This window comes from Vigna unguiculata, chromosome 9, assembly GCF_004118075.2.
Source record: "Vigna unguiculata cultivar IT97K-499-35 chromosome 9, ASM411807v1, whole genome shotgun sequence".
NCBI classification, from domain to species: Eukaryota; Viridiplantae; Streptophyta; class Magnoliopsida; order Fabales; family Fabaceae; genus Vigna; species Vigna unguiculata.
The window spans coordinates 41924163-41944599 of NC_040287.1; the positions used below are offsets into that span (position 1 = coordinate 41924163).

The 20437-nt window shown below is 32.4% G+C and overlaps 2 protein-coding genes across 3 annotated transcripts; both read left to right on the forward strand.

The window, feature by feature from the left end:
- Window positions 1-1416: 1416 nt before the first annotated feature.
- Window positions 1417-2125, forward strand: LOC114164527 (indole-3-acetic acid-induced protein ARG7-like). Its single transcript, XM_028049238.1, has one exon. The coding sequence runs from the start codon at window positions 1495-1497 to the stop codon at window positions 1918-1920; it is 426 nt and encodes a 141-aa protein (XP_027905039.1). The 5' UTR covers window positions 1417-1494; the 3' UTR covers window positions 1921-2125.
- An 11624-nt stretch (window positions 2126-13749) lies between these two features.
- LOC114163037 (filament-like plant protein 4) lies at window positions 13750-19447 on the forward strand. 2 transcript variants are annotated; one of them, XM_028047082.1, is made up of 6 exons: window positions 13750-14013; window positions 15074-15178; window positions 15535-15751; window positions 15863-18227; window positions 18430-18472; window positions 18673-19447. In XM_028047082.1, exons 2-6 carry the CDS (start codon window positions 15080-15082, stop codon window positions 19129-19131), a joined length of 3183 nt encoding a protein of 1060 aa, XP_027902883.1. In that variant the 5' UTR covers window positions 13750-14013; window positions 15074-15079; the 3' UTR covers window positions 19132-19447. The 2 variants fall into 2 exon arrangements, with proteins under 2 accessions (XP_027902883.1, XP_027902884.1); XM_028047083.1 differs by lacking the exon at window positions 13750-14013 and adding an exon at window positions 14065-14826.
- Window positions 19448-20437: the final 990 nt, after the last annotated feature.

The following is a 20437-nucleotide window of genomic DNA, read 5'->3' on the forward strand; positions in this document are numbered from 1 at the left end:
ATCGATATGAATTATATATATATAAAAGATTAAACTTAATGATTTTTAAATGTAAAGATTAAAAAGACACATTTCTCCTACTAATAGAAACAAAAGGAGTAATTAAACAACGTCTAAATAAATAGACGAGCCTCCAGAAATCCAGCATATATTCTTCATATCTTCCAACAGTTTTTGGTCTCATCACCAACCAATTAAATGAAATTAACGAAAGCCCAGAAGGTAAAGAGCAAAACTAGGGGGATATTAAGGTACAAACTAAATGACATTATTAAAACTGTTCCTGGTTCATGTTTGATTAACTTAATCTAGAGATATGCTAAGATATGTGTTTTGTGATAAAACATTCTTAAATCCTAACGAGTGGGGTTGTATGATGAAATTATTGGAAATCAGGGGGGATGCACCCTATTAACTAAAACATGCAAAGTGGACCCATGAATCATAATCTGCAAAATTTGACACTTAACTCTATTCTCCTGCAAGCACCATAGCTCTTCATGGTACCTCAAGTGACCACTGTCGTCATTGTGGATCATGAATTAAGAAAACATGGTGCAAATATGGGAGTGGAGGAACTAGGAGGCTCCTTTTGGCTCTTTCTTTTCGGAATTATAAAAAAACTTACAACCAGGCATCTTCGCACATGGGTGTAGTCAGATTTGGAGATTGGAAAATTGTTTCTCAAATGCCTTTCTATTTAACATTATTTTCTTGTTTTATTGCCAATAATATCTTTTTCAAATACAGCTTAACTAGAAAAAGGAGGGGAAAGATTTTGTGACACGCCTACCTATATAGGCTATAAGGTGAAGATCCTGAAATTGTGCATTACTCATGATTTTGCCTTCCACTCGATCATGCAATTCAAGGACTCCGCAACACATCTTTCTGTTGACCACTGTTTCTTTACATTTACCACCTCTATTTCTTAGACGTGCTTTTCATTTTCTTAACCAAAAATATTTAAAGTCTACACTTTGCACAATTTTACACGTGTTAAAACTTCATCAATTAAATAACTTCATAAATAAGAAATACTCAAATTAAATTCTCCCTCTTTTTTTTTTTCATCTCTAGTTCACTTATTCTCTCCAACTTACTTATCAACTCACTCTCTCTTGCTACTTAATCATAACATAATGACTATTGTAAGTTGTAATCATCATTTATATGTGTTTCCTATCTTCATGGATATCTAAGGATGGTGTTTTGATAAACTGGAATAATAGTGGAGGTTACAGTTAGGTTAGCAAAAATCCTTTAAAAAAAAGTGTATTAAAAAATTGGGTATATGACAAGGATTGGTGAAGAGAAGAGAGAGGGTTGAATATGGTGCAAAAAGTGGAGACAGTTGTTTGGTAATTATGAGGAAGAGGAAGGGCACAGTGTGAGACACCCCATTATAAAAGACCACCACCACCCTCTTTTCCAAACCCCCACTCCCAATTTTTCTTTTCCTTTTCTCAAACACAAACACAGTGGAGAGGGAAAATGCCAATCTCAATGTCAGAAGGAGGACTTGCAAAATGCACCAGAATCCGGCACATCGTCAGGCTCCGCCAAATGCTGCGGCGGTGGCGCAGCAAGGCCCGCATGTCGGCCCACCGAGAAGTACCCTCCGATGTTCCGGCGGGACACGTGGCAGTGTGCGTGGGCAGCAACTCCAGGAGATTTGTGGTACGTGCCACCTACCTGAACCACCCCGTGTTCCAGAAGCTACTAGTGGAGGCGGAGGAAGAGTACGGATTCTCACACCACGGTCCTCTCGCCATTCCCTGCGACGAAACACTCTTCGAACACCTCCTCCGCTTCATTTCACGATCCGATCCCCCTCCCTCCAACCGCTTCGACGACTGTCACGTCCCTCTCATAAACAACCTCGACTTCTGCCTCCAATCTCGACCACTGCTCCACTGAACCAAACCCAACACACTCACATGACAAAAACGACAACGAAAACAACAACATTGTTGCTGCAGTGCAATTCAGCGGAGAATGCTGAGGAGATGGCAAAGGGTTACTTACCAGAATGGTCCACCCAGTCGTCCCGGCTTTCACTCTACTTCACCCTGATGCTGTATATTTTCACTATTATTAATATTATTACGTTTCCCACCAGTAATAATTCATGCAAATTCAACTGAATTTCACCATGCTCAATTATTTTAGATTCTCCATCTGTTTGTTTTTTAGTACTATGCAATCATAGAAGGACACAGCAAATGAGACTTATCAGTAGCATAGCATCAATCCACGTGAAGGAAAAAGCAAGCACCAAAGTACACGTTTAATCATCACTCATCGTCCATACTTTCTTTCTCTGTCATCACCTATACAATTTTGTTTCTTTACTTAGTTCAGTTCTTCAACTGTATCTCGCAACTAATTACCCAGTTATGAGTCTTTGACTTCTTCTCAAGATTGCACTCCACTGTGTTTGTTCCTATTCTTAGCTCCTTTCTGGAATAAGCTCTTATTCCTTTCAATAATCTATAGCTACAATATACAGATACAGTCATTTGATTTATGTTTCTAGTTAAATATTTTTATATTTTTCAAAAATCCATAATATATTAAAATTGTTGGACTAAATTTACAAACTTGTTTTCTCTATTATTGATTCACAATTTCTTCTTTCTTTCTCTTTTCTTAATATATTTTTGTTGTTTGGATTTAAAATTGATATGAATATTAAAGAATACGAGTGAGGTAGGGTGTCTTATAAAAATGGTTACGTCAGGTGGGAACAAAAGCAAAAGAAAAGATGAAAAAAACTGTAGAAAGGAGAGACTTTACATGTGGTAGGCACGTCATCACTTTACTAATCACAGTTATATGTTCCTACGAGCTAAGTTAGTTTAGACTTTAGACTCTTCTTTTTTAACTTAAATGTAAAAATAATGTGATAAACAATTTTTTCCTGTATATAGAATGTTTGGTGTGTCAGCATCGTTTGCAAAAAATGAACAACCAATTCTGTAAAGCAAACGTGTCTTTAAGTTAAAAACAACACAAGTACCTCTAATCTTTTATTTCAACGGATTAACTCTTTAAATATGCTGCTTAATTTAGAATAGCCTTTGCTTATTTGTCCTCTTTGACGGCTTAAAAAAATAAATAATGTAAATGATCTACTAACGCCGATGATGATTGGTTATGCATAAAAGTTAATTTTAATGTGCGAAAGGTTTTACTTCACTTTTTTTTTTCCTTCTAAAAGTATTTACGAATAAAGTTTTTCAAATAGACCTTGTACGATTTCAAATCAATATTAGTTAGAATATCAGACGGGCATATTAAAGAGAAATCAAAAATATTTTTCTTTATTATGTAAGAAGTTTGAAATATACATTTTGTAATGGAAAAGAAGTATTCACTATATCTAAAAGCAAAAGTTGTTCAACATTGCTTTTTGAAGCAATTACAAATGCTACAAAGCTGGGCGTGAAACTAGCACCAGATGATCATGGTTCCGATATTGTATTATGAAGTGGATTTTTAATCTAACTTGTCTTTATAAAATTAATATATAAAAAGAGATTTATACTCAATTATATATTATAAAATTGTCTTATTTTTAGTCGATATAAATTTATTTAGAAAGTTTGAATTACTGCACTGTCATAAAATTTCATCATTAAGTTTAATTATATTTATAACTAAATAAAAGTAATAAATAAATATATTTAAAGAATAAATTTGAGATGATTGGACTGATAACAGATAGTGTAAGCGCAGGAGCCATGTTTTGAATGGTTCAATTGCAGAACTTAGAAAAGCTATTGATAGAGATGGACCATATGAAAAGAAGGGTAGTAACTAAGTCTATATAGTTAGATCCACAGATCATAACCATCAAAACGTGAGCTTGATATGATTTACAATGAGTTGTCCTACCCATAAAATAGACTCTTATTCAATAATTCACCAACAGTATCTTTATTCCTTTTAGCATAAGGACTACCTAGGTTATTAGACCAAATTCCTAATATTTATTATTGTCAAGAAATTAGGATAATGTTGAAAACTTTAAAAATTATTATCTAAAATTAAATATTGTAGGAATATTTGTGGGTAAATAAGTATTGAATGACATTTAGTAACTCGTGAAAAATGTGGGCTATTTTAAAAGGTGGAAAAGTGCGCGTGGATAAACAGTATATTAGCCAAAACCAGCAAGGCTGAGTGTAGGTTATGGATATGTATATATTCCTTCTATAAATGATGAAATTTGAAATCATGCACATGAGTTTGTCTATGTAACATGGAATGTGTTCATCAGTTATATAATTTGTACAGTAAAATAATAAAATTAAAAAATTAGGAATAAAACTGGTCATCTCCATTTGATTTATTACAGCCACATCTAATGTTGAAGTGTATCAGAGTGAGATGTTGAAGAAGTAATAGTGCTCTGAGATCCAAAACTTCTGGTCAATGCGATCACGCTCAGCCCCTAATTTTCAAAATTTAAAATTACCATAATCCGTTTTTATTTTATTTTTAATCATGTTGTGTTTTATTTTGGGTCCGCTGGACTGGTACTGGGTTTGGCCCATTTTTTATTACTTTGAGGGGGCTTCTCCCTGCACCTCCAAATTCCTCTTGTACCTCCAATAATTACCTTTTTGACCTTCTGTTTTCTTCGTTTCCAAACCAACTCCACCGCCTCCTTCTCTTCCCGCTTCTCTTTCTCCATCCTCTCCTCTCCCTCCTGCCCCTCCGGCGAAGGCCTCACCTTCCTCATCGCCTCCTCCACCCACTTCCCCGCCCTCTCCATGGGCCTCCCCAACCCTCTCCCAGCTCAACCTCCTTCGCCACACTACCTTTGACCCCTCCCTCAGCGACATCAACGACATCAACGACAACTACATTTTTAATTTTAATTTTTTTTTAGAAACGGATTTCGGAATCCGTTTCATATTTTTCTGGAACAGATTTCGATATCCGTTTCACAAATTTTAATTTTTTTTTGTGAAACAGATTTCAGAATCCGTTTCAGAAAAGTATGAAACGGATTCCGAAATCCGTTTCACAAATTTTAATTTTTTTTCTAGAAACGGATTTTGGAATCCGTTTCATACTTTTCTGAAATGGAATTTGAAATCCGTTTCATACTTTTCTGAAACGGATTCCGAAATCCGTTTCACAATTTTTTTTTTTTTGTGAAACGGATTTCAGAATCCGTTTCATACTTTTCTGAAACGGATTCCGAAATCCGTTTCATAAAAAAACATGAATATTTATGAAACGAATTTCGAAATCCGTTTCATACTTTTGATTAGAGTCAAAAGAGTAATTATTGGAAGTACAGGAGAAGGTTTGGGGTGCAGAGAGAAGCCCCCTTACTTTGAATCTCTTACTGACACTGGGCTTGTCCCTTTTTAACATATTCCAGACATTTCTTTTTACACCCCATAAAATTAGTGACCCACCGCCTTTTCGTCTGGTGTTTGCTTTGTGCATCTGAGCTCTGTTGTAGAATCTCTATTTACCATAAAAGACCTCCTCGAATTTGCTCACAGATACCTGAGCTCATATATAAACTAATTTTTTATTGGTATATTATATAAAAATATGCGTTTGTATAGTTAATAAATTTAATTTTTTATTAAATTATGTACATATATCTTAATTTATGTTATACGTATTTTACTTTTGCATTGATTTAAATATTACGTAAACCTTATAAATAATAACAAATCATAGAAGAATGGATGTTTTAATGCTTATAATGAACTAAAATAATTTTTTAAAGAGAAAAGCTTTATAATATGATAATGAGAAAAATATTTAATTACTTTTTTTTTCTTTAAACCAATTTCTTAGTCAACCATAATTTTTCAAGACACTAAATCTAACTAAGAAGTGGACTTCAACTACTAAATATTCTTTTGTATAGATTCAGATTTTGAGATTAAACCCTTGATTAAATATTTAAAAAGAAAACAGTTACATCACATAATTAATTGAAGTGTACTAATTGTTTGTTACGTAATATTTTAAATTTGATTATGTATACAATGAAAGATCATATGTGGGTGGAGCTGCAAATAGTTTGATTGATTGAAATTTGAATGTCTCTATCTATGCAGAATCCAACTCGTAATTGTAATGATTTTTATGAGTAATTATGTTATGATTAGTTTGGGGGTGTGTATGATGTTGATATGTTGGAATTATTTTGGGTCTTTTGGAGAATCCCTTATCTTTGTATTGTTTGTATCTCTAATCAATACTAAAAATGATTATAAAAGACAAAGAACGTAAGTCAAAAGTAAGAAGAAGAGAAATGGAGAAATTGATAATAAGAAATGATCGAATTCGGGTCCCCTAAGGGTCGGGGATTTTGGACCCACCCTTTTCATTGCAGACAAATGTACCATTAAGATAAGAATCACAACATTGCTTTTGTTTCGTTCTTTGTGATTAAAAACAATATTTGTTTACTTTCATCATGAAAAAGGTGTTTGATTATTGTTTCAATGGATAACAATTACATTTCTAATCTGGTTGTTAGCTGGTTTACTTCACCACTCCCTTTTGCTTTTCTGATTTCAAGGGTTTGCTTCTTGATCAGTTTTTCCACCTCTCGTCAATTTTTTATTGGTGAATGGCTTTCCATCATTTTCTTTAATTTAACAACGACACAATTAAAGGCAACCATTTTTGTTTAAAGAGACAAAGAGGAAGCATGACATCAAGGAAATACCAAAATTTAGAGAATGTGATTAAGAAAGAAAAAAGTTTGGAGAGAGATTAGGACTTTGGAGCACATAAAAATTAGTAGGGAAGAATAAGCTGGCATGTCAATCGAAGAAGGCTCAAGAAAATGACTGTGAGAAGTTAAAAGTCAAGATCAGATACACTAATACAACATACACACTAATTCATTGCATTCAACTCTGGTTCACACGTAACAATTCAGTTTAAACAATCAATTCATCATAATTCAGATTATGGCTAATACACCAAATAGTAGTCTGTTATGTATATAATCTGTTGGTGTCTCTTTAACTCTACAACAAAACTTACTGAATTGGTTTAAGGTAAATGTTCCTTCTTTTTTTTTTTGTTAACAATGAAATGCAATTAATATTTTTAAAAACATTTATTTTTGTGATTTAGTGTGAGTCATCGATTAATATAAATGAGAGTCATAATATAATATATTTTTTTTAACTCCAAAAAAATAAAGAAGAGGATGAAGCAGAACTTTTTTTATTTATTTTTTTTATCTTTGTTTGAGAACATGGATTGATACATTCTATTTTAGTTTATCTCGCATTTGGTACGGAGAAAATAAGTCGGACAAATCCATTCCACATAATTGGAAGTCGGACTGTATAAAACTAAATCTTAAATAAAAGTATACAAATGTTGTAATAATGGTATTGTTTTAGTGTTTCATATATTCTTGTTGTATTCCATGAGTCTACTATTGATAGTAAGTATGATGACAAACACAATATCGAAAGAACATATGAAATAAAAATAGAAGATTTATCGAGTATTATGCTGATCAGACAAGATACCTTTTGGCTATAATAATAAAATTGAAATAAACTAAATAAACAAAAAAATTAAGATTCACATCAAATGTATATGTAAAAATTAAATATTTCATGAATAATAAAATATAAAAATAAATTATTATTTAGGCTAACAAAATTATAACAACTAATTAGTGTTAAATTCACGATAAATAACTACTTTAAGAATTTAAGCATTAAATAAATAAATAATAAAATAAAAGATTTTTATTTAATTTAGAAATTAAAATATAATAGATGTTGTAAGAAATTATACCTCGACAAGGTCATCCATAATCCTTTTCTTAAATTTCCTTAACCCAAATGAACTCAATGTTGTAAGAAATGTTTCTCCATTTAAGCAAAAAAATTCTCCTCACTATCCTTTTAGTAATTTGCTGACATCACTCATATTTAATTTTTACCTTTTGTTAAGATATCTCAAATAATCCTTTTATGCAGTTGTCATTCCTTTAATAGATGAGATGAGAAATTATAACACTCTTGTACGTGTGTGTAATATATATATATATAATACCCTATTCTTTGAAATAATACGTCAAAATTATTCTTTACACCATTTTTATACAGTATCAAGAGCCAAACATCAACATCCTCTACAATATAGGAAGCGGTGCTTATTTATTTGAATATTTCTGATGGCTCCTTCTGGTGAAAATCAATCGGAGAAACATGATTTTGGGACTTCCGTTGCTACCCATATGCACGAAGCGCTCACCCTTGAATGACTTGACGGCACCAACTATTTTGTTCATAAATCATGTAAACTTAAAAGTATAAGGGTACACTGATGCAGATTTGGCAGGTTCAAAAGATGATAAAAGATCTACCTCTAGATACTTTACTTTTGTAGGAGGGAATCTTGTAACTTGGATGAGTAAAAAATAGCATGTAGTAGCAAGATTTAGTGCTGAAGCATAATTCATAGGCATGACACTAGGTGTATGTGAACTTTTGTGGACTAAAAATGTGCTATCAGATTTGGGCTTTAAACAAAATGAAACTATAAGTTTGTACTGTGATAATACGTCGACTATAACAATTGCTCACAATCTGGTGCAACATGATAGAATAAAGCATGTTGGAGATTGATAGACATTTCATCAAAAAGAAATTTGAAGCTGTAATAATTTTCTTTCCTTATGTAAGATCATAATTGCAGTTGACTGATATTCTCACGAGAAGAGTGTCAAAGAGAGTGTTTAATGAGTTTCTAGTTGGGAATGTGTGATATTCATGCACCAACTTGAATGAGAGTGTTAAGATATGTCAAATATTTTATTAGCAAATATTATGTAATCAAATATTGTATTAGCTATAATTTAGGCATTATTACCTCTATGAACAAATTTGTACAGTTATCATACTTTTAATAGATGAGAAATTATAGCACTCTTATATATATATATATATGGTACCCTATTCTTTAAAATAATACATCCGAATTATTCTTTACACATTTTTATACCTTTTTATTACTTTTTCTCGCTCATGCAAAATTCTTTCTATTTTCTTCTCCCTTTCTGACCAAACGAAATATTAAAGCTTTGCCACTGCAAAAATATTTAAATTACGTGAAATATAAATAATATGTGATAATGAGATTTGTGTAAAAGTTACGGTTAAAGTAACTTTTGATTCCATTCTTGCAGGTCTTGAAATTGCAACCTGGCAACCCAACGTGGTCCCATTCTTTTGATAGCCAAATTTGAAGGAATAGTGTAAAATTTTCTGAAACAAAGTCCCGTGAGGCTTTTAATTTATTAAAATTAGGCTTTTTCCTTTACAATTATGAAATAATACATTCACATTTCATTGTTTTTTTCTTTTAAATATTATGATAGTTAAAAGTTGTACTACTAAAAAATATATAACAGCACATTACTGTATCGAAAAACCATGAGAAGTGGGTAAGTGGGGACAACATTTATTTTTTTTAACCTTATTCTCTGAGCTTAAGTTTGAACTTTAGTCATTGGATCCCATATACTCTCTGTCTCTTTCTTCCACCACTCACTGCTCTTTTGCTTTTGCCATCAGTAAGGAATTTATGGTCGGAAAACCTGGCTTAGCTAAAGCCTGATTCAGACCTTCTACTTCTTCTACCTGTGTTTAGATGCCAATAAACTTTGAATTAGACTAAGATTTTCATAAAAACAATCGTATTAATTGGACATATATAAATGTATAAATAATTTATTTTGTAAATCATTTATAAAGTTAAGTGTCAGTACATTTCTATTTCGTGTACTTGTTACCATTTTAAATTATTAGATAATTTTAAATATTTTTTAATTATTTGTTTTCAAATAAATTATTATCATTTTAAATTTTGACATCTCAAATTTATTGATATCTTAAAACTCAACATTATTTATCCAACATAAAATTTTATTAAAAGAATAAAATAAAATAAAAATAAAAACATTAGGGGCGAACTAAATTTATGATAAAAGTCCTATTTTCTTAAATATAGACAAATTATATTTATTATAAAAGAATATATAAAAATAAAATATTAAATATTTTATATTATTTTATATGAATGAAAATTAAATTAACTAATTTATCATCAAATTTTTTTCACAAAAAATATAGAAAACTTTGAACTTAATATAAATATATAAATCTAAGGTCATTTCTCTCAAAAATTTCAAAAAACCACTTAATGATAAAAAAAAACATTACAGATCGAAAAATAATTATTTTTCGACCAAAATTTCCGAAAATTGAAATTTGTATTAAAAAAATAGTGTAAATCTATTCTAAGATATTATCAAGATTCAAAGTGTTGTTATTTTCGACTTTGGACCGACCAACTATTTTTCTTAATTATTCTCGATTTGATGTTTACCATGTATTACTAGCCCACACCTGAATTCAACATATCCCTTTAAAAAAGTCCACGCTATGCTTTTCATGATATGGACTATCATGTATGGAAAATGCAGCACAAGTCATAAATGATATTTGATTATTAATTAGGATAATCTAAGCGGCCAATAATCTTGTATTTGAGTTTATAATATTCCTACTTATACTGTAAATGATTAACATTTAAAAGTTGGTAAAAATCACAAATATATATTGTATAGCTTACTTATACTACACTTAATTTTCACGTAAGAACATGTATTAGTTGAATTATTAGGGTGTATTGACGTGATAAATGAATGTAGTAACATTCCTATTTCTGCGGGCTCAAAATTGGATTTAATTATTCATAGACAAAAAATTAGTAACTAAAGATTACTTGAGACAAAATTAATGAAAATTATCAAGTAATTTACATTCTAAATAAACTTATATTAGATATCACTACAAAGTAAATAGTTAATTACGATACTCGAGATAATTCAACAAATATAAGATGAATACTTTTGAAATTGATTCCTTAAAAACAGCAGCAGATGATGATAACTATTTTTCATGATAAATAAGATGATAATTGTTTTTCATTTTAGTCTGAACTATTTACGTGTTCAATATTATATTTATTTTATTTCATTTAATTATACTTTATACTGTTATACTGTTATACATTAAAGGACGTATAATCCCGTGCAAGAATAGATATATATTCTTTTCCTAATGAATAGTTTTTTTTTAACATATTAAAAACAATTCTTAATAAATATGTCATCTAACAAAATAACTCATATTTTTTATCAAGACAAAATGAACAAAAAATATGGAACAAATTAAAAATGTATGATAAATGTTTCATTAACAATTTAAGAAAACTATTATATAGCAATATTTCACTTTATTCACGAATATATATATATATATATATATATATATATATATATATATATATATATATATATATATATATATATATATATAAACTAAAAGCATTTTTTTTCATTTATTTGGTCATGATTTCACCTTTTATAAATTATAATTATATCTTTCATATTTCTGTGTATTTCCCTTTCATTATAGTTTAATATAGAGTACTATCGATTTTTTTTGGTGGTGAATATTATATGTAACTCTTAAGCAGTATTTAGTAAACTATTATTTTAGAAAATAAAATAGTGATCATTTGTTTTAAAGACAAATAATTTTATTAATAAAAAATTGAATTAACCAATGCTGATTTAAGGTGTAATTTAATGTTATGTTGCATATATTGAATGTTGTATTATGCACAATATCTAATGTATTTTTTATCTACAAAATTTAAATTTGATATCTTACTCATCCTCGAGCCAGCAGTTAATTAACTGTAAATCATTATATATGATATAACAATGACTTATGTTAAATTTTATTAATGATTTATTATGTTATATTTTTCTAAAGTATTTTGTACCATAAAAAAATACTATATATTTACAATATTTATTAATATTGTATTAATAAGATATTAATAACATGAGGGGAATCGAGTTGATACACAAATTTAATGATGGAGTTCAAGCAATTATGTTTAAATTATTGAAAACCTTTTATTTAAAAGCAAAAATATATAAAATTAATAGTTACAAAACATTAAACTTATAACCCAGATAATAAATAAAAAATACAATAATATTTTTCTTTCTCTCTTTCATATTTTTTTTATAGTTATTAGAATGTATAATAGTTGTTATTGTTATATGATCTCTACAGTGAAAATAATATATTATTCACATTTTATTTCCAATAATCATGCAATCCTTTCTTTTCCATTGGGTTTTTCAAATTTCTTTCGTCAAATACCCTCTTTACAAAATTTGTTTTCTGGACCAATTCTAATATGAAATACTAACTCATTTTTAAATTATAACAAATTCATAAATTTAATTTCTTTAAATAAAGCCAGCAATCAATAGTTTGATTAATAAAAATATTTTGGAAAAGAATTGAAAGTAAACGATACGTCATACTCTACATCAAATAAGATGTTTTTTCAAAAACATTTATATTAATTTTCGCAGAAGGAGACAAGAAAAAACGAAATTAAATGCGAGATCAACAATTTCTCTAAAATTAAATATTTATGATTTGAAACTTTATCAGATCGTACTTATATTAGCTTTTTTTTCAACGATATAGACAAACAAAACAAACCGTATAATAAATGAACTCCACAGAATAAATTGTTGTCAACCATTATAACTAGCAAATGGTATTCTCGACCACAACACAACACAATTCCATCGAACCCCTCTTAGATTTTGAATCTAATGAAAAATTATCGTAAAGATACTCCCTTATTGTAAACCTAACAAGTGATATCAGAGTCTATGGTTAAAACTGATTCAGACGAGTGCAGTATAGTTTTAATATCGAAAGTCTTCGTGACAAAGTGTTCCAGGTAAAGCGTGTCCCGTCAAGAAGAACGACGGTACAAAAAAGGACATAAAAGGGGTACTCGTGGTTGGAAATGCTTCTGCTGGAAGGGAAGGGTACGAATGTGGTTAAAGGGACCCACCATTGAGGAAAAAATTGTTAGGAATTCAAGTGTGAGTCTAAGTCCCACATTAACCAGAATTCAGAAAGTAGAGCACTATATAAGAATAAAGACCCATAAACTCCATTGTCTTAAAGTTTTGGGTTGAAAATAGTGTCAATAACTTATGTGCTTAAACCTATCAGATATAAATTTAAATTTTATATTATTAAAAAAATTCATAAACTTAATATAAATAATAATATTCACTATATAATTTTGGTAAGACGGCATGAGTAGAAGAAGTTATGAATAAGAATCCAAGGACTTCTTGACCTGATGGCATGGGAAGTGAGCAGTGGCCATGAAGTTACAGAGCCTCCAACTCAGCCATGGCTTAGCTACACACCAAAATGTGTGAGCTGTAGAGTGTAGAATGCCACTCACTTACTGTGGTCCAAACTCCTTACTTACCAATCACACTTCAATTAAATACATACATATTAAAAAACTAAACACTTCAGAATCCAAAAGTAAAAGAAAACTAATGCCACCACTTTTCTTTACCAAAATCGGATACAGCTCACAATTCAGATGCTTGCTTGCGTCTGACACAAACCATTCTAAGCATCCCAAAGGGTCAATTGCGTCAAACCACCACTAACCTTTTCAATCTTCACTTTGCTTAACAAAAAAAACACACACACACACACTTCTTTTCTCTTACGCGTTGATCAAGATTGCCCAACATTATTTTATTTAATATATTTATTCTATTTGCCTCACAAAAATATAAAAACAAAATGGGTTTTGCGTCTCCTTCAACATCCTGCTTTTAAGTTTCGGGAGACACAAACTGCACACCTTCTATTCCGAATATCTTAGGAACATAGCAACCACCTCGCCGCCGCTGCTGCCACCACCGCCATCGCCACCGCTCTCTCCGTCTCCTATTCTAATTGACTTGCTTATTCTTCACTTTTCACTTTTCACTTTTCACTTTTCAATCTCTTAATACCATTGTTTGCTTCCACTGCTCCTCTCGCCTCGCATTATCTTCGCTCCCATTTTTTTGTAAGTTTATTTTATTCACATTTTCTTCCCCAGTTTATCATTCACGTTTTTTTCGCTCTCTGTCTTCCTGCTCGCAACAGTTTCAGTGAAACTGCACAGTGCACTGCACGCTACGAATTATTATTTATTTTTTGAATTTTATTTTCATATATTTGGTCATGGAGGGAGAACTTTTTCTTTTTCTTTTTCGTTTTTTTTTCTTTAAATTGTCGGTGTGATGCTGTTCCTGCAGTTCCAATTGTTGCTGTTTTTAGGAATGAGAAACATTTGGTTCATTCTTTAACGCGTTGGAGAATTTTACCAAGATTAATTGTGGTGGCGCTAATGTTCGATACCTGATTTCGATTAATTGGGATCTAATTTGGGCGATAAAGACGGTTAGGCATAGTAAACAATCATTACGAAAGCTCACTTTTATCTTTTGAAGAATAGAAATGAAAATGCCCACTAACTTGCTTTACTCTCAAGTCTGAGCAGTGAGTGGAGTGCAGTGGAGAGAAAAGAATATTATGTGGCTTTTGATAGTTATGGTGCACGGCTATAGCATGCGCACACCTCCACATTAGCCAAGTGCGGTGGTTGGTTTCGTTAGATCTCGGAAATCGCCGTTACATAAATACCACTTCATTTCCATCACTCCACTCCAGCACACGCGTAAGCAGTGCCATGCTGCTTCAATGCGTTTCACCAATTTAGTAATTTCGTTCTATCCACATCCAAAACCTTACTTCAATCCAATCTGTTTTTACCACCCACAATTACATTTATATACGCACTACGCTACAATGCATAGTTATTAAGTTGCATCCCAAGGTGGGTTTTTTTTTTTTTTTTTTAATATTCTTTGCCTAATTAATTAAGATGTTTGGAATTTTTAAGATGTAAAAATTGAAGTCCTGGTTGAAGATTCGTCTTTTCTGTTGTTGTCATTCGAATCTAATTATCTAGAATGGTGGTAGAATTGATTATGGAGTTTGCACCAGAGTCTGTTTCTGTTAGTGTGACAATTTTGTGTGGTGAAAACCTAATCTGAGTGTTTAACGCTACGTGGATTTTTTAGTTTGCGATGGATCGACGCTGGCCTTGGAAGAAAAAATCATCGGAGAAGGCTGTGATTGAGAAAGCAGCTACTGCATTGGATTCCTCCGATGCTTCCAACAACCAGGTATATTTGTTTGTTGGCATTTTTCACACAAGAAATATGTGCAGAACTTTTGCTCCTTTGAAAATTTTCCACCTTGAGTTCTATTTAGCAACTGAGTTCTGTTTTATTTTTTTGTCTGAGTCTGACTGTTATAGCAGCTTTTAATGTCTATAGTTTTTGCCACTTTGTGGATGTTATCTTTCTCAACTTTCCCACTCTCTAGTGTGTATGTGTGTGTGTCTAGGAGTAGAACATGGATTGCCAACTTTATGTGACTACAAACTCTTATCCCTTGTTTGATTGATTCAACAATGTGATTCTAGTTAATAGTTTTTTTTTTGTCTTTTCTATTTCTTTTTCGATTCACATGTGTACAGGATAACAAGAAACCAAACTACGTCCAAATCTCTGTGGAATCCTACTCGCATCTGTCTGGCTTGGAGGATCAAGTGAAGACATATGAGGAAAAAGTTCAGGCACTGGAGGATGAGATCAAGGAAATTAATGAAAAGCTGTCCGCAGCAAACTCCGAGATAAATACCAAGGAAAGCATGGTAAAGCAACATGCTAAAGTTGCTGAAGAAGCTGTATCAGGTAAAATGCTTCATGATTTTATTTACCATCTTATACATGGTAAAGTAGCTGAAGAAGCTGTATCAAGTATTATGCATTCTCATCATTCTTAATGTTTTTAAAACACTGCAGGCTGGGAAAAGGCTGAAGCTGAGGCTTTGGCATTGAAGAATCATCTAGAATCTGTCACTCTTTTGAAACTCACTGCCGAGGATCGTGCAACACATTTAGATGGCGCCCTTAAAGAGTGTATGCGACAAATCCGAAACCTTAAGGAAGAACATGAGCTGAAAATACAGGAAGTTGCTCTCTCAAAAACCAAGCAATTAGACAAGATTAAGGGGGAGCTCGAGGCAAAGATAACGAATTTTGAGCAGGAACTTCTTAGGTCTGCTGCTGAAAATGGGGCCCTGTCAAGGTCATTGCAGGAGCGCTCTAACATGCTTATCAAATTAAGTGAAGATAAGGCTCGTGCTGAGGCTGAAATTGAGCTTCTTAAGGGCAACATAGAAGCATGTGAAAGGGAAAATAATTCACTTAAATATGAACTACATGTTGTTTCCAAAGAGCTTGAAATTCGCAATGAAGAAAAAAACATGAGTCTGAGGTCTGCTGAAGCTGCTAACAAGCAGCACATGGAGGGTGTAAAAAAAATTGCTAAGTTAGAGGCTGAGTGCCAAAGATTACGTGGTCTCGTGAGGAAAAAGTTACCTGGTCCTGCTGCACTTGCACAGATGAAACTAGAAGTTGAAAGCCTGGGCCGAGATTTTGGAGAAAGTCGATTAAGGAAGTCCCCTGTGAAGCCTGCTTCCCCTAATTTGTCTCCATTACCCGATTTCTCTCTGGAGAATGTGCAGAAATTCCAGAAGGATAATGAATTTCTTACAGAGCGTTTATTGGCAATGGAAGAAGAAACAAAGATGCTGAAAGAAGCTTTGGCTAAACGTAACAGTGAATTGCAGGCCTCAAGGAGTATGTGCGCCAAAACACTGAGCAAACTTCAAAGTTTGGAAGCACAGTCTCACGAAAGCATTTATAATCAAAATGCAAGCAGTGCACCAAGCTTGGTCTCCATGTCTGAAGATGGAAATGACGATGCAGTAAGTTGTGCTGAATCTTGGTCTACAGCAATAGTTCCTGGGCATTCCCAATTTCCTAAAGAAAAGTGCACTGAGGAATCAAGCAAATCTGAGGTCTCTAATAAGTTGGAACTAATGGATGACTTCCTGGAGGTGGAGAAGTTGGCTCGTTTGTCAAATGATTCCAATGCAGACGCCACTGTTTCAGTTTCTTCAAACAATAAGACAACTGACAATGATGTATCAGAAGTCAGTATTGGCAAAGAAGGTCCGTCTGAAAAAATTGGCAATTCAAATCCATTGCCAAATAAAGTGTCTTCTGATGCTTTGATGTCAGCCCCCGATCCTCAATCTGATGCTAGTGGCTTGATGCTAGCAGAACTTAGATCAAGAATATTACTGGTTTTTGAGTCCTTATCCAAGGATGCTGACATAGGGAAGATTGTGGAGGATATTAAACATGTGCTTGACGATTCGCTTGACATTACTATCCGCCACTCAGTGGATGCGCATCCTTCTGATGCTACATGTGATAGGAAGGATGACCCTGAAGATGCTGGCTTAAACCTTGAGAAGGACATCATTTCATCCCAGCAACTCAGAGAACATGTGCGTGTAACTTCAGATTTGGAAGCTGCAATTTCTCAGATTCACGAATTTGTACTGCTCCTTGGCAAGGAAGCAATGACATTTCATGACATCACTTGTGACGGAAATGAAATGAGGCAAAAGATTGAGGACTTCTCCGTCACATTTGATAAAACATTAAGCAACAATGCAAGCTTGCTACAGTTTGTTCTCGACCTGTCCTATGTTCTAGATAAAGCAAGTGAGTTCAGATTTAATGTTCTCGGCTACAAGGGCACAGAAGTTGAAAGTAACAGTCCTGATTGCATAGATAAGATTGCTTTGCCAGAAAATAAATTAGCACAAGACAATTCATCCGGAGAAAGATATCAAACTGGCTGCTCCCATATTCTTAGTTCGTCTTCTAATCCTGAGGTTCCCGACGATGGGAATTTGGTCTCAGGTTTTAGAGTGGATGCTGCATCACAAAAACTGTCAATGCAAAAGTTTGAAGAATTGAAACTAGAGAAAGAAAAAATAGTGACTGATCTGTCAAATTGTACTGAAACTCTTGAAATAACCAAGTCTCAGTTGCTAGAGACTGAACAACATCTAGCTGAAGTTAAATCACAATTGGCTTCTGCTAAAAACTCAAACAGCTTGGCTGAGACGCAGCTAAAGTGTATGGCAGAATCGTACAAGTCTCTTGAAACACGTGCCCAGGACATGGAAACCGAGATGAACCGTCTGCAAATTAAGATAGAATCTCTGGAGAATGAACTTCAAGATGAAAGGAAGGCTCATGAAGCTGCTTTGACTCGGAGCAAGGATCTAGAAGAGCAGTTACAAAGGTAAGGCATCATCTGATATCTGGGTACAAGTACTGAAATCATGCGTTGCAACCCTAATTACTGTCCATTGATGACATATTTTCAGCATTTGTGTTTATGTTTGATCAAAATTGGAATGTCATGAAAAGCAGGTGTCATATATCTAAATTGACGGAAATCTCTTATGCTGGTTAAATTTCTGATTTGTGTTACTGTCTGTCAGGATTGAGTACTCGTCAGCTGATGATGACCACAAGACTTCGCATGTAAGGCTCTAATTCCATTGTGGATATCAATGACCATGTTGAATTTCGCATGTCATGTTGCAGAATATGTTAAAAGAAAATTAAGTTAGGAAAATATAGGCCCTCATGATGATTAAAAATTTCATAAAGTGTGTATCTTAAAATGTGTGATTTCCTTGGATGAGTTAAAAGTCTAAGATTGATCTCTATTGTAAATGCAGGATAGAGATTTGACAGCTGCTGCTGAAAAGCTAGCCGAGTGTCAGGAAACCATACTTCTTCTGGGCAAGCAGTTAAATGCTCTACGTCCACAAACTGAGCCAATCGATTCATCGTACAGTAAGGTAAACCCAAAGGATGAAGGATTCACAGAAGATGAACCCACCACCAATGGGCCAAAATTTCAAGAATTAGGGCAGATGGAGATGGACCATGCTACTTCAGCTTTTGTTCAAAGATTGAGTTCGGAGTCTCCGTTACATTTTTCCAACAGTTTATTTAGCCCTTCGGACAGCGAATCCACCCTTCCAGCCAGATCCCCAGTACAGCATTCTAAATCAAAACCAAAACACAGACCCACCAAGTCAGCCTCTTCTTCAGTTTCTTCTGCCACTACACCCGAGAAGCATGCACGGGGTTTTAGTAGATTCTTTTCACCAAAAGGAAAATCTGGTCATTAAACTTTGCGCAGGTTCTATTTGAATTCATAACGACTAAGCCACATGGTGGTGACTTTTGCAAAGCACCAAGGTCCAAACCCTTCTTGTTTGACAGAATTGAGTTTTGGGGAGGTTTGTGTAATTAATTAAGGAGGTGGTTTTTGTATGTATGGTTGTACCATAAGTTTTCTTTCTTTGCTTTCCATTGTTTTGCCCCCTCTGTTCTGTAATTTAATTAGCAAAGGACAATCCTTGACATAGTATCTGAACTTTACAGGATATGTTGAATATGTTGTATTTCACAAATTTATCCATACCATAATTCTTTCACAAGCAAGATCCAGTGATTGTAATGAGTTTCCCGTGAAAATATTAGGCAGTTATACTTTTAACTTATTTTTGTTTAGACTAACAATACTTCATAAATTTATACTTTGACGATAAATTCTTTTATTTTATTTTTATAAATTAACGGAAAATAATTAATCTTAGTTCTTGGTCCATTAGGATTAAAACTGTTAGATCTTTCAAAAGAGGATTATCAGATTGATATCACTCTTAATCCAAAACTTTAAGAAGATGAATTTATGAACCTTCATCCTTGTATGATGTTTAACTTCTTATTTTTACTCAATGTAAAATTTAGACTTACACTTAAACTTTTAAAAAAAAAATTATATTCATTTTTACTATAATTTTATTATCTTGATTGAACAGATATAATTAAATTATCAGCATTTTTTTTAGAAATTATAGAAAAATTAAGTGTTAAATTAACAACTAAACTGATTATACAAAATGATAAAGATTAATAGAAATTAATTGAAATAAAACAACAAAACAATAATTTGTAAACAATGTAAGATAATTAGATAAAGGTACCATGTTAAGTATTTTATGATAATTAAATTTACTGTAATATTAAGTATTTAGCAAATAAAACGGTGCACCCTTTTGGACAGTTTTTAATATACCTACTATTGTTGATGGGAAGCTTTTCTTAAGTATTTTATGATAATTAAATTTACTATAATGTTTTTGTTTTTTCAGAAAAAAAAATTTAACATTTAATTAAAAATACACATAGCTTCCTTTTTGAAAAAGTTTAGCCAAACAGAAAATTAGCTTCATTTTAGATTCTCAATGAATTTCCTGTATATGGATTTATTTTACAAACATAAATAATTCAAAATTACCAATTTCATAAAATACCATTCTATGTTTTGGGGAGCACCGACACAAACCATCCTACATTAGTGGGGCAGTCTTTGTTTTGGGCCATAGTCGTCCTTAATTTCTGTGTTTCTTGAAGAATATTAATAAAGAC